Source organism: Medicago sativa, chromosome 5, assembly GCF_051527215.1.
Source record: "Medicago sativa cultivar Bolivia chromosome 5, Bolivia_mono, whole genome shotgun sequence".
NCBI classification, from domain to species: domain Eukaryota; kingdom Viridiplantae; phylum Streptophyta; class Magnoliopsida; order Fabales; family Fabaceae; genus Medicago; species Medicago sativa.
Window position 1 is genome coordinate 23,458,109 of NC_140753.1, and position 16,717 is coordinate 23,474,825.

The window sequence follows — 16,717 nt, forward strand, 5'->3', positions numbered from 1 at the left end:
TCAATTTGAACGAATGAATATCGTTTATTTTTGTCAAAAAAATGCAATAATTTAATTTTCTCTACAAAAAAAATTGATAAAAAAGATAAAAAAAAAATTAAAAAGGGGTAATATAGTTTAAGAATATGTTTCCCTTACATAATAAATTATTTTAAGAAGGAAAAAAATTATAACTCATTCCATTTTCTCGATTTTCCAAACAATGTAATGAGTAATTTGTTTCGGTCTATCATAAGTTACCCAAACATTCATTTCATTCCCTTTAATTCTACTTCATTTCATTCCGCTTCATTTTGATCCATCAATCCAAATAGAATTATGTTTCTCCCCTCCATCCATCCCCAATGAGGCTCCAAGGATTGGGAACATCCATCCTATTTTTTCTCTAATCCTTTCGCCATATCTCATGTGCTTGATGTACGAATTGACTGTTGCTCTATTTTTCTCTCCAATAATACTTCATAATATTGATGAGCCATTGTAGAAAATCACATAAGATACTAAAGTTGGAAGAGGAAAAAGTTCTAGATTTTTTATTGAATGGAATTTGATTATCTTTTTGTTGATGAGTTTTTAGCATAATAAAGTTTAAAACCAATTAGTGTATTCCATTTGTAAGAAATTTTAATAGAAAACCAAATTTAAATTTTTTAAGAAGAAAACAAGTACTCAAGTAATAATGTTAAAAAAATTAACTAAACATACAAAGAATCATTGAGGAATTAAAATAACACATTGACTGTATTAGAGGAACTTTAAGTGCAATCAAACCTTCATTTGTTTTTGTAACATAATAACCTTAATATTTTTTTTCCCTACATTTTTTCCCCAACATATGTACAAGATCCGACTCCTCTAATAGGCAACCCAATAATTAAGATTATACGCCTTAATTATCTCATTTTACTAATTAATCATTTAGAAGAGGAGCCAAATCAATATTAATAGGTGACCTTAACCGATTAGAATACATGTCTAATCGACTTATAGTACTAGGATCCAATTAACTTACGGCCAAGGGCCATTATGAGTTCTAAAGAAAATATTCCTCAAAAGTTGATGAAGAGAGACTTTAATATTAACAATGATGGTTGCACCATACAAGAGAAAGATTTAGAAATAAGGTAAGGTAACACAACAAATTTATAATGCATAGAACAAATGAAAATGCCATCCTAACCACCATCCATTTTCATTCTGTAAACGGTAAAACGTATGTATGATGATTAATATGGAGAATGAGGCAGCAGTTCCCATTTCATTGTCAAACTATATACACCCCCCCAACCACTTATCAACCATAGGAAAATAAGAAAATACCTACTTTTCTAAGCTCTCTCTTAAGCTTAAAGTACATATCTATGTCTCTCTCCATGTGTTGTTGGAAGATGTTTTGTTAAGTATTCTTCTAATCTAACTTCACTTGCTCCATACGTATTCCATATAGAGGATTCCCAATGCTATCAAAATTACTTTTGTATGGAATAAAAACTATATCAAGGACATGCAAATTATTCTAAAGTTATTTACTTCACACCCATAGTACAAAAAGTGTTTTCTTGGAAGTTTTATAGGCAACATCTCCTAGGGCTGTAACTGAGTGTGCAATATGTTAGAAGTTAGAATCTAACATTTCAATAGATAAACCGAGAACACGTTAGATAGAGCAGCCGATCATGCCATTCGGGTTGGTCTCAGCCTGGAACAAGCGCCGAAGAAGCAAGTCTCAAGATCATACAGATCCATGTATTTATTTTTTTTTTCTTCTTTTCTTCTTGTGTTTTAACTTTTAAGCATGTTTTTAGTGCTATTTCATTGCACAACCAATTTGTAACATTTACACATTATCCAGGGATTTACAAACCTGCACAACTTTGGCAACTTGATGATAAAACGCCGCGTCCTACAAAGAAGTTGCATGGATCATCTGTTTACACGCTCAGGGAGATGGAAGAGGCAACATGTTCATTCAGTGAGGAAAATCTGCTTGGAAAAGGAGGATTTGGCAAAGTCTACCTAGGCACTTTGCGATCAGGAGAGGTAATGTGCTCTTGACGTAAGTCTATATAGCCCACAAGAGTTCGTTTTGATTTTCAAGATTTACAAAATAGTTCAAAATTTGCGATCTTGATGAAAATAAATAGATAGCTGATACAATATGTCTCCTTCTGAAGGTTGTCGCGATCAAGAAAATGGAGCTCCCGGCAATAAAAGAAGCAGAAGGGGAACGCGAATTTAGAGTCGAAGTTGACATTTTGAGCAGATTGTGCCACCCAAATCTTGTTTCTTTGATAGGATACTGTGCTGATGGAAAGCATAGATTCTTAGTATATGAATATATGCTTAATGGGAACCTGCAAGATCATTTGAATGGTTTGTTACTATCATTAACTCAAAAAAATCCACACCACTATCAAAATTTCTTACAATAAGCTTCTATTAATCTAAAACTAATTTTAGGAATTGGAGAAAGAAACATGGATTGGCCTCGAAGACTACAGGTGGCACTGGGAGCTGCAAAGGGACTTGCTTATCTCCATTCAAGTTCTGATGTTGGAATTCCTATTGTTCATAGAGATTTCAAATCAACCAACATTCTCATAGATGAAAACTTTCAAGCGAAGGTATAAATATGGTCCTAGTAATGACTCTCTGTAATATTTCCTTCCAATAATAAGATATAAGAACTATAATCAAGTTTTCTTGTAGATATCTGATTTCGGGCTTGCCAAGTTAATGCCAGAAGGACAGGAGACACACGTGACTGCCAGAGTGCTCGGCACATTTGGCTACTTTGATCCCGAGTATACATCGGTATGCATCTATGATATATGTCTACACCCTCCCTCCTCCAGCATAAAAAAAACGTCACTTGCGTCAACTTCCAAGTTTCAATGAATCAGATAAAGTTTCTTCTACATTTTTCATGTTATTCAGTCATATGGCAGCTTCATATTTTGTAACATTAGAGATCCACTACTACCGCAAATGAGGATTACATTACAAGCACAATATACCTAACTTATATTTTCATGTCATGCATACTGATTTTAGTGAGATAAATCATTTGTTGAACAACAGCAATGCAACACCAACTGGTACCTATTGTGATTTGGCTAGGCCACCATAAAATAGATTGTGAGTAAAATAAGCTAGCAAACCTAACAAAAACTCATCCGGTAAAAGTAGGCTTAACTTTGAAAATATGGTCTGCATTAAAAACCTGAAGCTGAAATTTTAACCAATTCTAAGTACAGTCTTTCAGTTTCCTTTTATTTTACAATACTTTCCACCAAATTTCGCTACCAAAACTTTAACCTCCTATCTTCTTATATCTAGTATTGTTGACTTCTACATGAGTATTTTCACACTAATTTATTTCATTTGACAACAGACAGGGAAACTCACTCTCCAAAGTGATGTTTATGCGTTTGGTGTAGTTCTTTTGGAGCTTTTGACCGGACGTCGAGCTGTAGATCTAAACCAGGGTCCTAATGATCAGAACCTTGTACTACAGGTAAGAAATACGCGCGCACAAAAATTAACAAAACACATCCACAGGGGTTTCAAAGAAATAAATAGTCTATGACCATGAAATTTGCAATTATGATTTTTTTCATTTCGTTGAAAAATAATTGGACATTACTAGTAATTGGTAATTTTCTGGTGTATCATTCATAGTAAATTCATGTTTATGAAGATAGTCATGCAAACGAGTATATCAGGTGAAAAAGGGTATTTGTAAGGAAGAGAAGAACAAATCCTAAACTAATAAGTTCAATAATTTTGGACATAAACCGAGGCAAGACTTTAATATGTTTTGCATTTATATGCAGGTGAGGCACATACTTAATGACCGCAAGAAGCTTTGTAAGGTGATTGATCCAGAAATGGCTCGAAGTTCTTACACCATTCAGTCTATAGTCATGTTTGCTAATCTGGCATCAAGATGTGTACGAACTGACAGTAACGAGCGGCCTTCAATGGCAGATTGTGTAAAAGAGATCCAAATGATTATCTATACAAATTCAAAAGGCTTGGGAATGGTTATGCATAGCTTGAGACTGATATAGTGAAATCACAAGTTTTGACACCAGAATTATGGTGGTTTCTTGTTGAAAATAAAAAGAGTGAACTCTATTAAAATGTTTTCCATATATATACACCAGACGAATTAACATGAGCACAAGTATTTTGCACAATTGTATACAAAACATAACTAATTTGATGATCTTACAAGATGAGGAACTGAGTCCATTGTGAACAAATCTAAAAGAGCATTTCCTTTTCTATTTTTCAACCTTATCATCACGCTTGGTCTACGTCTACCCACACCTTCAGCTACATGAAAGGAGAACCTAAGAGAAAGAGACCGTGCCAACTGACAAAAATGTGCCATAATCTCCTATAGCATTATTATTTTCTTTCAGCCATGACTGGTACGGTTCAAAAGATCCAATGTGCCACGTTCAAATTTAAAGATTGATATATAAATCCTTGATGTATATAGAAATCATTGTTTTGATTGAATTGAAGAAATCCAGAGCAAATTTTATGTGCATACATCTTAATATTTATAGGTACTCCAAGAAAGAACGATGTACATAACCTGGTAACTTATGACATAGTACCGGCTTTACAATCTTTTCATCGTTTAGCTATCAGCCGTACAGTAAATAAAGAATTTAAAAATCATTCTTTTGTAATTTACCTGTAACACAAAAAGTCTCTTCCCTACGTATAAGAGAAATACATAAGAATTCCTGAAACCAATCTCCACTCTCCAGTCATCAAACAAACCTTGATCATATTTGTTACCATTGCTGAAACAAAACAAAAAACCACAAATATAAATAATAAACTTTATCATGGGAAACATTTTGAGTGTAAGATCATGTAGAAGATATACAAAAAACAAAAATAAGAGATAATGGAAAAATTACTTCATCAAAATATTAAGCAACTTTGAACACATACATGTTTTCTTCTACTCATAGTCATCGGAACATGGCACATCTGTTTTTGAAGGCATAGTTAGGAGAGGAAGTTTCTTGCACATCAAATGTTTTCGTCTCTGCAACATCAGCAGGACTAAAATACTGCTGTGTAACAACTTTGTAATCAGCTTTTGTATACATGTTAAGTGGAGCTTCATCAACCATTCTGCAATGCAAGTAAACTTCTCTTGATGAACTCATCCGAGAAATCAGTTCCTCACTTGCCTTTAAAAGATGCCGTCCAATGCCCCTCCTGGAGGGAATTAAATATCAGAAACACGTTTTTAGAAAGTTAAAACAGACAATCGATTTTTTTTCTTTTGCTTAATGAGAAGACATACCATGTGTTTGAAAATGTGAGCTATGGGAATTTTGCGACGAGAATATATTTTCGGTTACTTGAATCTTAAACTTGGTAGCTTAATTATTTAAATTGCAGGTTTTCCCAACTAAAATTGCTACTGATGAAAATATTTATCTAGCTGTAAGATCAGAAAAGTTAAAATTGTTGTAAGTATATAATACTGACAAGCTGTCTCCAAAATTCACCCAAGAAATATCCTACATAATCTAGCAGAAGAGTTAACAATTAATAATCAAACTAGTTTCTGAATATCGATTTAACCCGCATCTAGTAGTTCTAGCTTTCACATATAGATACACTTGGGGTATGTTTGAATAAACAACTTAATTTAGCGCTTATGTCTAAGCTACTTATAATAGCAACAAGAAAATGTGGTTAAGCTGTTTTCATATAATTTGCAAATTGTGTTCAAAAACTATCCTTGGGAGTTTGTTGGAATAAGCTGAAATCAGCTTATGGACATGTTTTAAACTATTTTCATAAGCTCTAACAAACACACCCAAAAATGTTTCAGTTTGTAGGTAAGCTCAAATAAGTTATTCATAAACCAATCTAAATACAGCCTTAATCTTTGAATAATCGAAACTACACATTCAGCCCCTGGATATGCATATAGCCAATCAAATTAGACCAAGAATATGTATTCCCTTGGTCAAATTAGTTCTTTATGGTTCATGACACTTGAGCTAATTTTACCAAAGAAATGCAAATTTCAGCAACTTGGACGCAATAAATAATGCTTACCTTCTAAGAGATTTATCCACGGCCAAGCTATAAGCGTAAGGCGAATCCTTGGGAGGAGTGGGTGAAGCACGAGAAGAATTAACACCATTTTTATCAAAACAAATCTCAACAGTGCCAGCCAACTGCATTTCTTCACCATCAGCAACTCCTCTATAAAACCCAATCCTTCGTTTAATCAAATATTGTTTCATAAGGAATCTCAACATGTTGATATAACATTTCGGGAACAACATCAATTCAGCGAACGCATCTGCGAGTAAACAGACTATTGGGTCAATTTCGTTGTCTCTCATTACTCGAACCAAAATTGAACCGGATTTGGTGTTTTGGAAGTAGAGGAAGGATTCGAGGTGTTGCAGGTTGGTTAGTTCGGAGTTTGTGAGGACTCGACGAGTGGTTTTGGTGATGTTGAACCAATGATTTTGAGGGCCTAAGGAGGAGAGTGAAAGAATTGCTGCCATGGTAATAGAACTGAAGAAAACTTTCATGTTACACCACTCCGACCACCACTCCACCATAAGCTGTTTTTCCAACTCGAGTTGCTCCTGTAGAGGCCCTTGATCCTGGGGTATGTAATTCATGACCCATGAGAACAAGGACAGTGCCATCAGCCCAAAAGCTGCCGACGCCAAAAAGACAGCGACAGCAAAGCCAATGACAATGGTGGCTGGAACAAGAACAGGGCTGAAGAGGATGAAAAGTGGGCTTGTTACCCCCAGTCCAGTGAGTGTTCCAAGAAGGGAGAGTCCAGCAAGTGCAAGCAGTACACCGCCTACAGGAAGGCCGGTAATTACGGCAAGCACTTGAGAAGTTGATGGACTTCTTTTCTCTGAGTAATGAGTAGTAACTCCACCAACTTCATAACGATGTTGAGGGGTAACACTGGTATCGTAACAGCGTGGTGGTGTAAGTTCTGACATTGTTGATGAGAGGCTCAATTTTTTCATTTTTAAGATTGAATTAAATGTTGAGAAGAGAAAGTTGAAGACTTGTGAATTGAAATAAGAGAAAGTAGTGAGAAATTGAATGAGTACTGTGTCTGTGTGTGATGATGAGGTGGTGGGTTGATTGTGTTTTTGTTTTTATAGAAGAAAGGAAAAAGGTGGTTATGCGATGACACGTACAAATAACATGGTGAGAACGTAGGCTTGCATGAGGAACATGTATCAACTACTTCAAGTAACTACTTGTCTTTTACTCGTAGACATAGTCATCAGAACATGACAAATCTGTTTCTGAAGGCATACTTGTGACAGTTTCTTGCACATCAAGTGCTTGCGTCTCTGCAACATCAGCAGGGCTAAAATACTATCTGTTGTTACAATTTTGTAATCAGCTTTTGGATATATACATGTTAAATTGAGCTTCATCAATCATTCTGCAATTCAACTGAACTTCTCCTGATGGACTCATCTGAGAAATCAGTTCTTCACTTGCTTTTAGAAGATGCCATCCAATTCCCCTCCTGAAGGGAAACACACTCTTAGAAAATTAGAATCAAACAACATTCAGGTGTGAAACAGACACTCAACATTTAGACATATATCAGAATTTTACAAGTTCCATAATTTTAGGCATACAGCAGCACGAGTTTAATATGTATTACATTTATAAGAATGGGAGGCACATACTGAATGACCGCGAGAAGCTTTGTAAGGTGATAGATCTAGAGATGACTCGAAATTCTTACTCCATTCAATCTATATTCATGTTTGCCAATCTGGCATCGAGATGTGTACAAAGCACGAACTGAAAGTAATGAGCAGCATTCAATGGTGGATTGTGTAAAAGACATCCAAATGATTATCTATACAAATTCAAAAGGAGGCTTGGGAATGGTTATGCATTGCTTGAGACTGATCAAGTGAAATCAAAAGTTTAGACATTAGAATTATGGACAAATCTATTTGGAGCTTTCCATCGGTCAATGGTGCTCTTGTACAATATGTTTCGACATCACGTTGAAAATAAAAAAAGAGTGAACTCTATTTGGAAGTTTTCCATATATATACACCAAACCAATTAACATCAGCACAAGTATTTTGCACAATTGTATACAAAACATAAGTAATTTGATGATCTTACAAGATGAGGAACTAAGTCCATTATGGACAAATCTAAAAGAGCATTTCCTTTTCTATTCTTCAACCTTATCATCACCCTTGGTCTACTTCTACCACACCTTCGGCCACGTGAAAGGTACCTAAGAGAAAGAGACTGACAGCTGACAAAAATGTCACATAGCCCCCTAGCATTATTATTTTCTTTCAGCCAGGATTGGTATGGTTCAATAGATCCAATGTGCCTGCCACTTTCAAATTAAAGGTTGATATATAAATCCTTGATGCACATACAGAAATTATTGTTTTGATTGAATTGAAGAAATCCAGAGCAAATTTTATGTGTATTTTCCATGCATCTTTAATATTTGTAAGTTCTTCAAGAAAGAATGATGTCATAACCTGGTAATTTATAATGAAGTACAATCTTTACAATCTTTTCATCATTTAGCTATCAGGAATAAAGTAAACAATGAAATTAGAAATCATTCTTTAGTCATTTACCTGTAACACAACAGGTCTCTTTCCTACAGATAAGAGAAATATATAAGAATTCCTGAAACCAATCTCCATTCTCCAGTAAACTTAAAACGACCTTGATCATATTTGCTACCATTGCTGAAACAAAACATAAAACCACAGAAACATTTTACGTATAAGGTAGTGGGGAAGCTAGACAAAAATTTGAGCTTTTATCAACGGTAAGAGATAATGGAAGAATTACATCATCAAAATATTAAGCAACCTTGAACACATAAATGTTGTCTTTTACTCATAGTCATTAGAACATGGCACGTTTGTTTCTGAAGGCATACTTAAGAGAGGAAGTTTCTTGCACATCAAGTGTTTGCGTCTCTGCAACAACAGCAGGACTAAAATACTATCTGTCGTTACAATTTTGTAATCAGCTTTTGTATACATGTTAAATGGAGCTTCATCAATCATTCTGCAATGCAAGTAAACTTCTCCTGATGAACTCATCCGAGAAATCAGTTCCTCGCTTGCCTTTAGAAGATGCCATCCAATGCCCCTCCTGAAGGGAGACACTCTTAGAATGTTAGAATCCAATTACATTCAGGTGTAAAACAGACACACAGCATTTTACTCGTTTGCTTAATCAAAAGACGTAACAAGCGTTTGAAAATGCAAGCCATTAGAATTTCAGGAGGAGAATATATCTTTGGTTACCTCAATCTTAATCTTGGATGCTAAAAGTTACTATTATAGGCTTTTCCATAGCATGCATTGACTCAAAGAAAGTAGACCACAGGAAAAGGTAAAAAAAAAAAAAAAAAAACAAGAGCATAACATTATGTGAATTTAGAATCATACTAAAAACAATGTTATAATAGTTATAACAAGGATTATGTCATTCTCTCATTGAGTTGACATATTGATTTTTTTTGGTAGGAAGTTGACATATTGATTTTTTTGGGTAGAAAGTTGACATATTAATTTAGTCAAATAGTACTCCCTCCATCCCAAATTATAAGTCGCTTTGAGAAAACAAATTGACCCAAATTATACTCCCTCCGTCCCAAATTATAAGTCGTTTTGACCATTTTACACAGATTAAGAAATGTAATCAATTATGTATTGGAAAAGAGAAATCATGAATAACTTTACAAAATTATCCTTCGTTAATGGTATTGAAAAGATAAAGAATTGAAAGAAAAAAGAGTAATAAATAGTTAATGGTATAAAAGGAAAAATAACATTAATGTTTCATTGGTATTGTAAAACGACATATAATTTGGGACAAATCTTTTTCCCGAAGCGACTTATAATTTGGGACGGAGGGAGTAAGTCGTTTTACAATATCAATGAAACATTAATGTTACTTTTCCTACTATACCGTAAACTATTTATTATTTTCTTCTTTCAATTCTTTATTTATCTTTTTCATACCGTTAATGAAGGATAATTTTGTAAAATAATAAATTTCTCTTCCCTATACAAAATTAATTACATTTCTTAATTTGTGTGAAATGACCAAAATGACTAATAATTTGGGACAGAGAGAGAGAGAGAGTACATTATTACAATTTGGAATTCATTGATGGTGACTAATGTAGCTTAATTATTTATACTGCAGGTTTCACTACTCATTTTGCTATTGACGCAATGTTCATCTTTTTGTAAGATTGCAGCAAGTCAAATTTATTTCCCTACTCTGTCTGTGCTAAAAGTTCAAGTTCAAGCAAGGTAATATTGCAGAAAGTATTTAACACTAACAAGGCTGTCTTTATAATTCACCCAAAAAATATCCTACTTAACCTAGCAGAAGAGTAAAAAATTAATATCAAACAAGTTTCTAAATGCCCTTTTCACCCACTTCTAATAGTTCTAGCTTACACATCTATATACGCTCCGGGAGGGTTTGAATAAACAACTTAATTTAGCACTTATTGAATCCATGTTTATGTATAAGCTATATTTAATATCAAAGAGGAAACGTGGTTAATTTTTTTTTTCATATAAGTCATAAGCTGTTTATATAAACCATCCTTGAGAGCTTAAAACAAGTTGAAATTGGCCTATAGACATGCCATAAACTATTTACATAAGCTCTCAACACACTCACAAGTGGTTATTATTATTCCAATAGATAAGCTCAAGTATCTAATTCACAAACCAATTCACGTGTAGGCGCAACCTTAATCTTTAAATAATGGAAACAACACATTTAGCCCCTGAATATGCATTTAGCCACACAAATTAGTCCCAGAATATGTATTATATTGGTCAAATTTGTCCTCATGGTTCTTGACACTTCTAAATTTATCAGAGAAATAAGTTCAGGGAACTCTTGACACATTTCAATCATTTTTATCACTCACATGTTTCATCATTCAAACTAGAGTGAATAGGGAAATTGATCATCGAAATTTTGAGCATCCGTTAAAATAGTCCAAATTTTTTGCAAATTTGATAAATACATCGCTGAAATCGTAACGAGTTAGTCAAAATGGTCCCTCTCATAACTTCTACAGTTAGATTGTCAATGACATAGTAAATGAATATGTGGTCTTCCACGTAAATCCTACACCATGGGGATTAAATTGAACATGAAATATATAAGTTAAAAATTAGTTAATGTGTTTGGATCCTGAAGTGATAATAGCCCTAATGTTGACATGAAATGCATAAATTTAACAATGGCAATCAAGCCTTATCCCACTAAGTGGGGTCGGCTACATGAATTAAACTACGTCATAATGTTCTTTCATAAACCCTATTTCGATCTAACTCATTAATCTATATTTCTCAATAGTTTATCTTATAGTTCTTCTAAGTCTTCCTCTGCCTATCCTCTATTTGACTTACTTTCCTTACTACAAAATTCACATGTCTTCGCTCTACATGTCTTTAAATGACACCAAATGCATGAATTTAACGTGCAACATAAATTTCTAGTAATGTGGAGTCCACATGTAAGATCACATGTTCATTTAACATGCAATGTCATAGGCTCTAATAGTAGAAGTTAACGAATAACTATTTTGACTAACACGCTACAATTTTAACGATGTGATTATAAATTATAAATTCGTAAAATTCATAGACCATTTTAATTAGTCCTCCCAATATCAAGTCAAACACCAATTTCCCTATTGATTCTTCAAATCAACTATACATTCTTTTGGTAAAATTACTCATACTTAATCAAAAAAGCCAAATTAATCCAACAAATGCAAATCAAGCCTTAAAGCATGTGTAATGTTGTATACCTTCTAAGAGATTTATCAACAGCCATGTTACAAATATAAGGCTTATCTTTCGGCGGATCCGGCGACGGAAGAGTAGAATTAGCACCATAAACATTAAAAGAAATCTCAACAGTCCCAGCCAACTGCATTTCCTCTTCTTCACCATCACCATTAACACCACTGCCTCTATAAAACGCAATCAAAGTCGCCATATGCGGCATCAAACTCCTCCGTTCAATCAAATACTGTTTCACAAGAAATCTCAACACCTTAATATACCCTTTCGGAAACATCATCGATTCAGCGAAAGAATCCGCAAGCAAGCACACAATAGCGTCAACTTCGCTGTCACGCATTACTCGAACCCAAACGGTGCCGGATTTGAGGGTGTGGGTGTAGAGGTAAGTGGAGAGGTGGTGGAGGGTGGTGAGTTCGGTGTTTGTGAGGAATTTACCTGGTTTGAGGAAGGAATCGGTTAGGGTTTGGGATTGGGAGGAAGAGGAGGAGGAGGAGTAGAGTTTGAAGGGGGGTTTGTTGAGGGGAAGTGGGGGTGTGAAAGAGAAATTTCGGCGAGTGGTTTTGGTTGAGGTGGTGATGATGTTGAAGCGGTTATGATTATGATTTTGTGGGTCTAAGGAGGAAAAAGAGATTGAAAGAGCTGTGGCCATTGTGTTGTGGGAATAAAGAGAATAATTCTGGTGTTAATTGGTGACGGTGGTGGTTTGGATAATGAGAAGAGGAGGAGTAACATGGCATCATGTTGTTCACCAATTGGAACTAGTGTTCTGGTAAGGATGTGGCCCCACCGATTATTAATCAAAAATGATAAAATACAAAAATAAAATTTTATGTTTGAGAAAAAAAAAAACCACCGTCGCCAATTTTTGAAAAAAAAAACATTTTTTTCAACATATGTATACTCGATAAAACTCATATTTTGGTTCATACTTATAGAAAAATGTTAAATCTTTTAAGGAAGAACTTTGTCAATTATTGCATATAACATTTGATTCATACACAAAATATATGCGCGTGTATGTCTATTTATAAAAGAGATATCGACATATCATATGACTTTTTTTTTTAATACGAGTGATCGGAAAGTAGCTCTATTAACGTGGTGATCTTATTGATGAACGATATATCACCTATGTTAACATAAAAATATATTTAATGAATGATCTCTAAACTCTTTAAATTTTGAGGTTTACTCCAACCTTGATCAGCCTGCAAGACACACATCAAACAAGCAGTTAATACTATCATCATCTTTGCATTATTATTTTGTTTTCTCGAACATAAAATTTTATTTTTGTATTTTATAAACTACCGTTTATAAAGAGAATACAGTTTTTTTTTTACAATAAAATATAAAAATTTAATAAAATTCATATAAACAATTGAATGATGTTTTTCTATAAAATGATATTTTTAAAATATAAACGTCAACAAATAAAAGTATCAATACAACTCAATTTACGAATTCAACATAGAAGTTTCTTAAAAGAAAGTTGGTTTATTGAAAGTGCCATTCACTTTCTCGTAATTATAATAAATTTTCTAATGATGTATGGATGAACAAATGTATCATTCAACATGGAAGCCGTGAGTGAAGTACATTTTAAACACTTGTTCAAACATGAAATGCTGCTGTCTTTTGTATTATTGGTACCCTATCAAGTTTCTAACGAGAAATCGACATTAACATTGTTCGACTTCAACGAACACAAGCCACATACACATAACACGTCTATATTAAATGTACCAAAGAAACACGTACCAAGATAAGACTACTATACTTATTATTTAGCACATGTCACAAGACACTAGGGATGTCAATCAGAAAAACAAAATATTAATGATTTATTGATATTGTAAAACAAAGTATAAAATGAGATAATTTGCTTGACTAAAATGACATATATATTGTGAGACGGATGGAATATGACCTACCAATAACATATAAGTAGATTTGTGTCTGCGTTATACCTACCAACTGAACTATACTTATGAAAACATGGATATATATAACTCATTTTATTAGTTAGTTTTGAAGATTTTACCAAAGCTGCCTCAAATTCTAAAAAATTATTAGAACATTTTTTAATGGTATCAAGCTGCTAACTTAATTTTTAGAGCATTTTGTCCAAATTTTGCAGGGTTTAATTTGGTTCAACCCAAATTATTTTGATCTACATTTCCTTTTTGAGCCTTTCTTTGGAAGATGGTAGTATAATTTATCATGTGTGCAAAGCTTCCAACTAGTAACTCAAGTATTTTAAAACTTAAGACTTTTGATTTGATCAATTCAACACGGTTAAACAGCTACTAGCTGAACACTATTTTAAGAGATTAAAAAAAATAAAAAATAATGGGATGCATGACACTAGTTCTTTTTCACTCAGAATGCATGACACAGGTTAAAACAAGATTTTAGTAAAAAAAAAAAAAAAAAGTTAAAATAAGATAAGTTTACAAGACAAATCTAATGGCTACTAATTTTAGTAAGACAGAAAATACCAGCTGCATTAATTACGTCATGATTGCATGAATTAGTTCACAAGTTTACCACTATTCTAAATGGTTAGTTTTCACACATTCCATAAACATCATTGTCTTTAATTTGTACTCAACTTTTGTCACTCTCCATTTTTCATCACCAATATAAAACATCTTTAATAAATAATCAAGTCCTTACTCCTTTTCTATTATAGAACAAGAAAGTAGTAGAATACACAATAATTAATCCATCCTCAATGAAATTGCCTCTGTTCTCTATCAAAAACAAAACTTGACCTATTTCAATGCAATATCCATAATATGAAGGTATAACAAATAAAAAATTAACAAACAAGATATAGTAAATACTAAATACCTAACTCTTCACTCTTGAGTTCTTGGATTGTCCTCCCATTTCTTCATAATCTCCAGAAAAATCTCATTCCATGTGTCTATAGGTCCAGGCAAACACCAATGAACACAATCATTTTGCACACGCTCTGGAACCCCATTAGCAAATGGAAAAGGGTACATATAAGGACCTGGATGACCATCTGGTCTCAACAATGCCAATTTAGTTACATCAAGTGCCTCAAACCTAACCCCTCCAAATTCACTACTTTTCACCTTAGCATCTTCAACTTCTTCAACCTCAATTTTCCTCATCTCACTATCCATTCCTTCAAGTTCCTTCTCCCTACTTCTATAAGGCTTAGTCTTTGGACAAGCACCAGCTTTATCCCATTCACCTTCAAAATGAGCTGGTGAAAATGTTGTCACTAGTACATCCATTTTACTACCTTTATTTCCTCTCCTATCAATTATGCTATTAAGGGTAGTTCTTAAAGCCTTTCTCAATACATCATAAAACCCAATTTCAGTATGATTAAGACCAACACAATAATGACAACCTAAAACTGAATCACCTTCGTAGTAAACTGCAGGATGCAAAAACCAATGACCAATTGAAAGCACAATAAAATCCATCTTTTCCATATCCTTTGCCCATCTTTCATCAACAAGATCCAAATACAACTTATTATGATTTGGCCCGTCATTTGATTTCTCAACACCTTGAACAAGAAAAGGGGACCAATACACAGACACACTTGCATTATGAGAATCAAAATGCCACTTTCTAAACTTAATATCCTCACCACTAGTGTAAACAAGATCAGGTGTTGAAACACTAGATAACAAACAAAGAAGTGACTCTAACTGATTCCTAGCCATAGAATCACCAACAAAAGCCATATGTTTGTTTTCAATGAATTGAAGAAAAGTGTTAGGCTCAAACCTTGGAAGTTTACATTCACTTGGTTTCCATCTCCAGTAAAGATAATCAGAATCTGGTCTTCCATGTTTGATACAATTTTGTCCTTCTTTGATTGTTCCACATGTTGTTCCATTGTATAAAGGTCCTCTTCTATCACGGATCCATTTTCCATTGAAGTAGTCACATGTGGGGGTGTCAAAAGTATTTTCCTTCTCTACAATAAAGAAAATTTAACTATTAAAAAAATCAACAAATCTTACATCTGAAGTTACTAATCTAGATTTAAGACAAAACCCATTTGTAAAAACATCATTTTTAACTAGATAAGAGTATGCATAAACGTACCTGAAGGAGGGGGTGTAGAAGTAAAAGAAGGAGGTGTAGAGTGGGAGATAATGGTAGTAGTTGAATGAGGAAGCTCAGATTCAGTAGAAGGAAGAAAGGGAAGAGGGTAGAGATATAAACTAAGAAGAGCAATGGGAAGAAGAGCATAAAGAGTCCAAGGAAAAAGTTTTTTGGTGATGGAGTGGAATTGATCTTTGAATGGGTTTGAAATACCCATTTTCATGACCATTTTGGTTGCTTTTGCTTACTTTGTGGCTTGTTATTGTGTTTCTTTATGGTGTTTTCAGCTGAGATGTGTGAAGAACCAATTAAGAAAGTGGACATAAAGTATGGTTTTTGCAGTAATTGTCAAAGGGAAAGTTGTGACTTGGTTGGGAAATAGACTAAGAAGACTTGACTTGCTCAATTTCATTGTTAATTGTTAAAAATGGTTTGGAATTATCTCCCTCGTTTTCTTGGTAAAGTCTCTCTAAATCAGCTCTTTCTTTAACTCAATATTCTTTTTTCTTTTTTTGTTATTTTAAAAAGAAAATTATGCACCTTTTCTTTCATATTTTATTTCTTTTATGAAAACTTTTCTCTCATGCTGACTTGATAATTGAGTTAATATGACTCTAGAAATTAAGAGTATTAACAAATGGTAACCGAATTGAATTTTGAAAAATAGTAAATACTCCCTCCAATCCTTAAAAAAAACATCAAAATCAATACACTTAATTACT

General features: G+C 33.7%; 3 protein-coding genes across 15 annotated transcripts; 1 reads left to right on the top strand and 2 right to left on the bottom strand.

The window, feature by feature from the left end:
* Window positions 1-1,524: 1,524 nt before the first annotated feature.
* On the top strand, window positions 1,525-4,558 carry LOC146921140 (putative serine/threonine-protein kinase PBL28). Its single transcript, XM_085714561.1, has 7 exons — window positions 1,525-1,746; window positions 1,853-2,040; window positions 2,175-2,373; window positions 2,461-2,624; window positions 2,710-2,814; window positions 3,395-3,517; window positions 3,837-4,558. The coding sequence occupies exons 1-7, from the start codon at window positions 1,677-1,679 to the stop codon at window positions 4,071-4,073; spliced, it is 1,086 nt and encodes a 361-aa protein (XP_085570687.1). The 5' UTR covers window positions 1,525-1,676; the 3' UTR covers window positions 4,074-4,558.
* Window positions 1,609-12,606, bottom strand: LOC146921141 (uncharacterized). Of its 12 annotated transcripts, none has more exons than XR_015012014.1 (6): window positions 8,890-9,198; window positions 8,670-8,783; window positions 6,106-7,570; window positions 4,978-5,250; window positions 4,712-4,823; window positions 1,609-2,354 (listed from the first exon to the last, which is right to left on the bottom strand). XR_015012014.1 is itself a non-coding variant. In XM_085714559.1 (5 exons), exons 3-5 carry the CDS (start codon window positions 7,050-7,052, stop codon window positions 2,325-2,327), a joined length of 1,089 nt encoding a protein of 362 aa, XP_085570685.1. In that variant the 5' UTR covers window positions 7,053-7,570; window positions 8,670-8,783; window positions 8,890-8,924; the 3' UTR covers window positions 1,609-2,324. The 12 variants fall into 12 exon arrangements, 2 of the variants coding, with proteins under 2 accessions (XP_085570685.1, XP_085570686.1); XR_015012015.1 differs by having other exon boundaries at window positions 8,911-9,068; XM_085714559.1 differs by lacking the exon at window positions 4,978-5,250 and having other exon boundaries at window positions 8,890-8,924.
* A 237-nt stretch (window positions 12,607-12,843) lies between these two features.
* Window positions 12,844-16,368, bottom strand: LOC146921142 (xyloglucan O-acetyltransferase 1-like). Of its 2 annotated transcripts, XM_085714558.1 has the most exons (3): window positions 15,996-16,368; window positions 14,751-15,864; window positions 12,844-13,102 (listed from the first exon to the last, which is right to left on the bottom strand). In XM_085714558.1, the coding sequence occupies exons 1-2, from the start codon at window positions 16,222-16,224 to the stop codon at window positions 14,759-14,761; spliced, it is 1,335 nt and encodes a 444-aa protein (XP_085570684.1). In that variant the 5' UTR covers window positions 16,225-16,368; the 3' UTR covers window positions 12,844-13,102; window positions 14,751-14,758. The 2 variants fall into 2 exon arrangements, with proteins under 2 accessions (XP_085570684.1, XP_085570683.1); XM_085714557.1 differs by lacking the exon at window positions 12,844-13,102 and having other exon boundaries at window positions 14,557-15,864.
* Between the last annotated feature and the right edge of the window lie 349 nt (window positions 16,369-16,717).

Excerpts from the sequence above, each read along its gene's own strand:
- LOC146921140 (XM_085714561.1), top strand. The coding sequence starts at position 1,677 with ATGCCATTCGGGTTGGTCTCAGCCTGGAACAAGCGCCGAAGAAGCAAG. Across the intron at positions 1,747-1,852 it reads TCAAGATCATACAGATCCAT|GGATTTACAAACCTGCACAA; the intron begins GTATTTATTTTT and ends CACATTATCCAG. Across the intron at positions 2,374-2,460 it reads CCTGCAAGATCATTTGAATG|GAATTGGAGAAAGAAACATG; the intron begins GTTTGTTACTAT and ends AACTAATTTTAG.
- LOC146921141 (XM_085714559.1), bottom strand. The coding sequence starts at position 7,052 with ATGAAAAAATTGAGCCTCTCATCAACAATGTCAGAACTTACACCACCA. Across the intron at positions 4,824-6,105 it reads GTGGATAAATCTCTTAGAAG|CAATGGTAACAAATATGATC; the intron begins GTAAGCATTATT and ends GTTTTGTTTCAG. Across the intron at positions 2,355-4,711 it reads AGAGACTTTTTGTGTTACAG|GTTCCCATTAAGCATATATT; the intron begins GTAAATTACAAA and ends ATGATCTTGCAG.
- LOC146921142 (XM_085714558.1), bottom strand. The coding sequence starts at position 16,224 with ATGGTCATGAAAATGGGTATTTCAAACCCATTCAAAGATCAATTCCAC. Across the intron at positions 15,865-15,995 it reads TTCTACACCCCCTCCTTCAG|AGAAGGAAAATACTTTTGAC; the intron begins GTACGTTTATGC and ends TCTTTATTGTAG.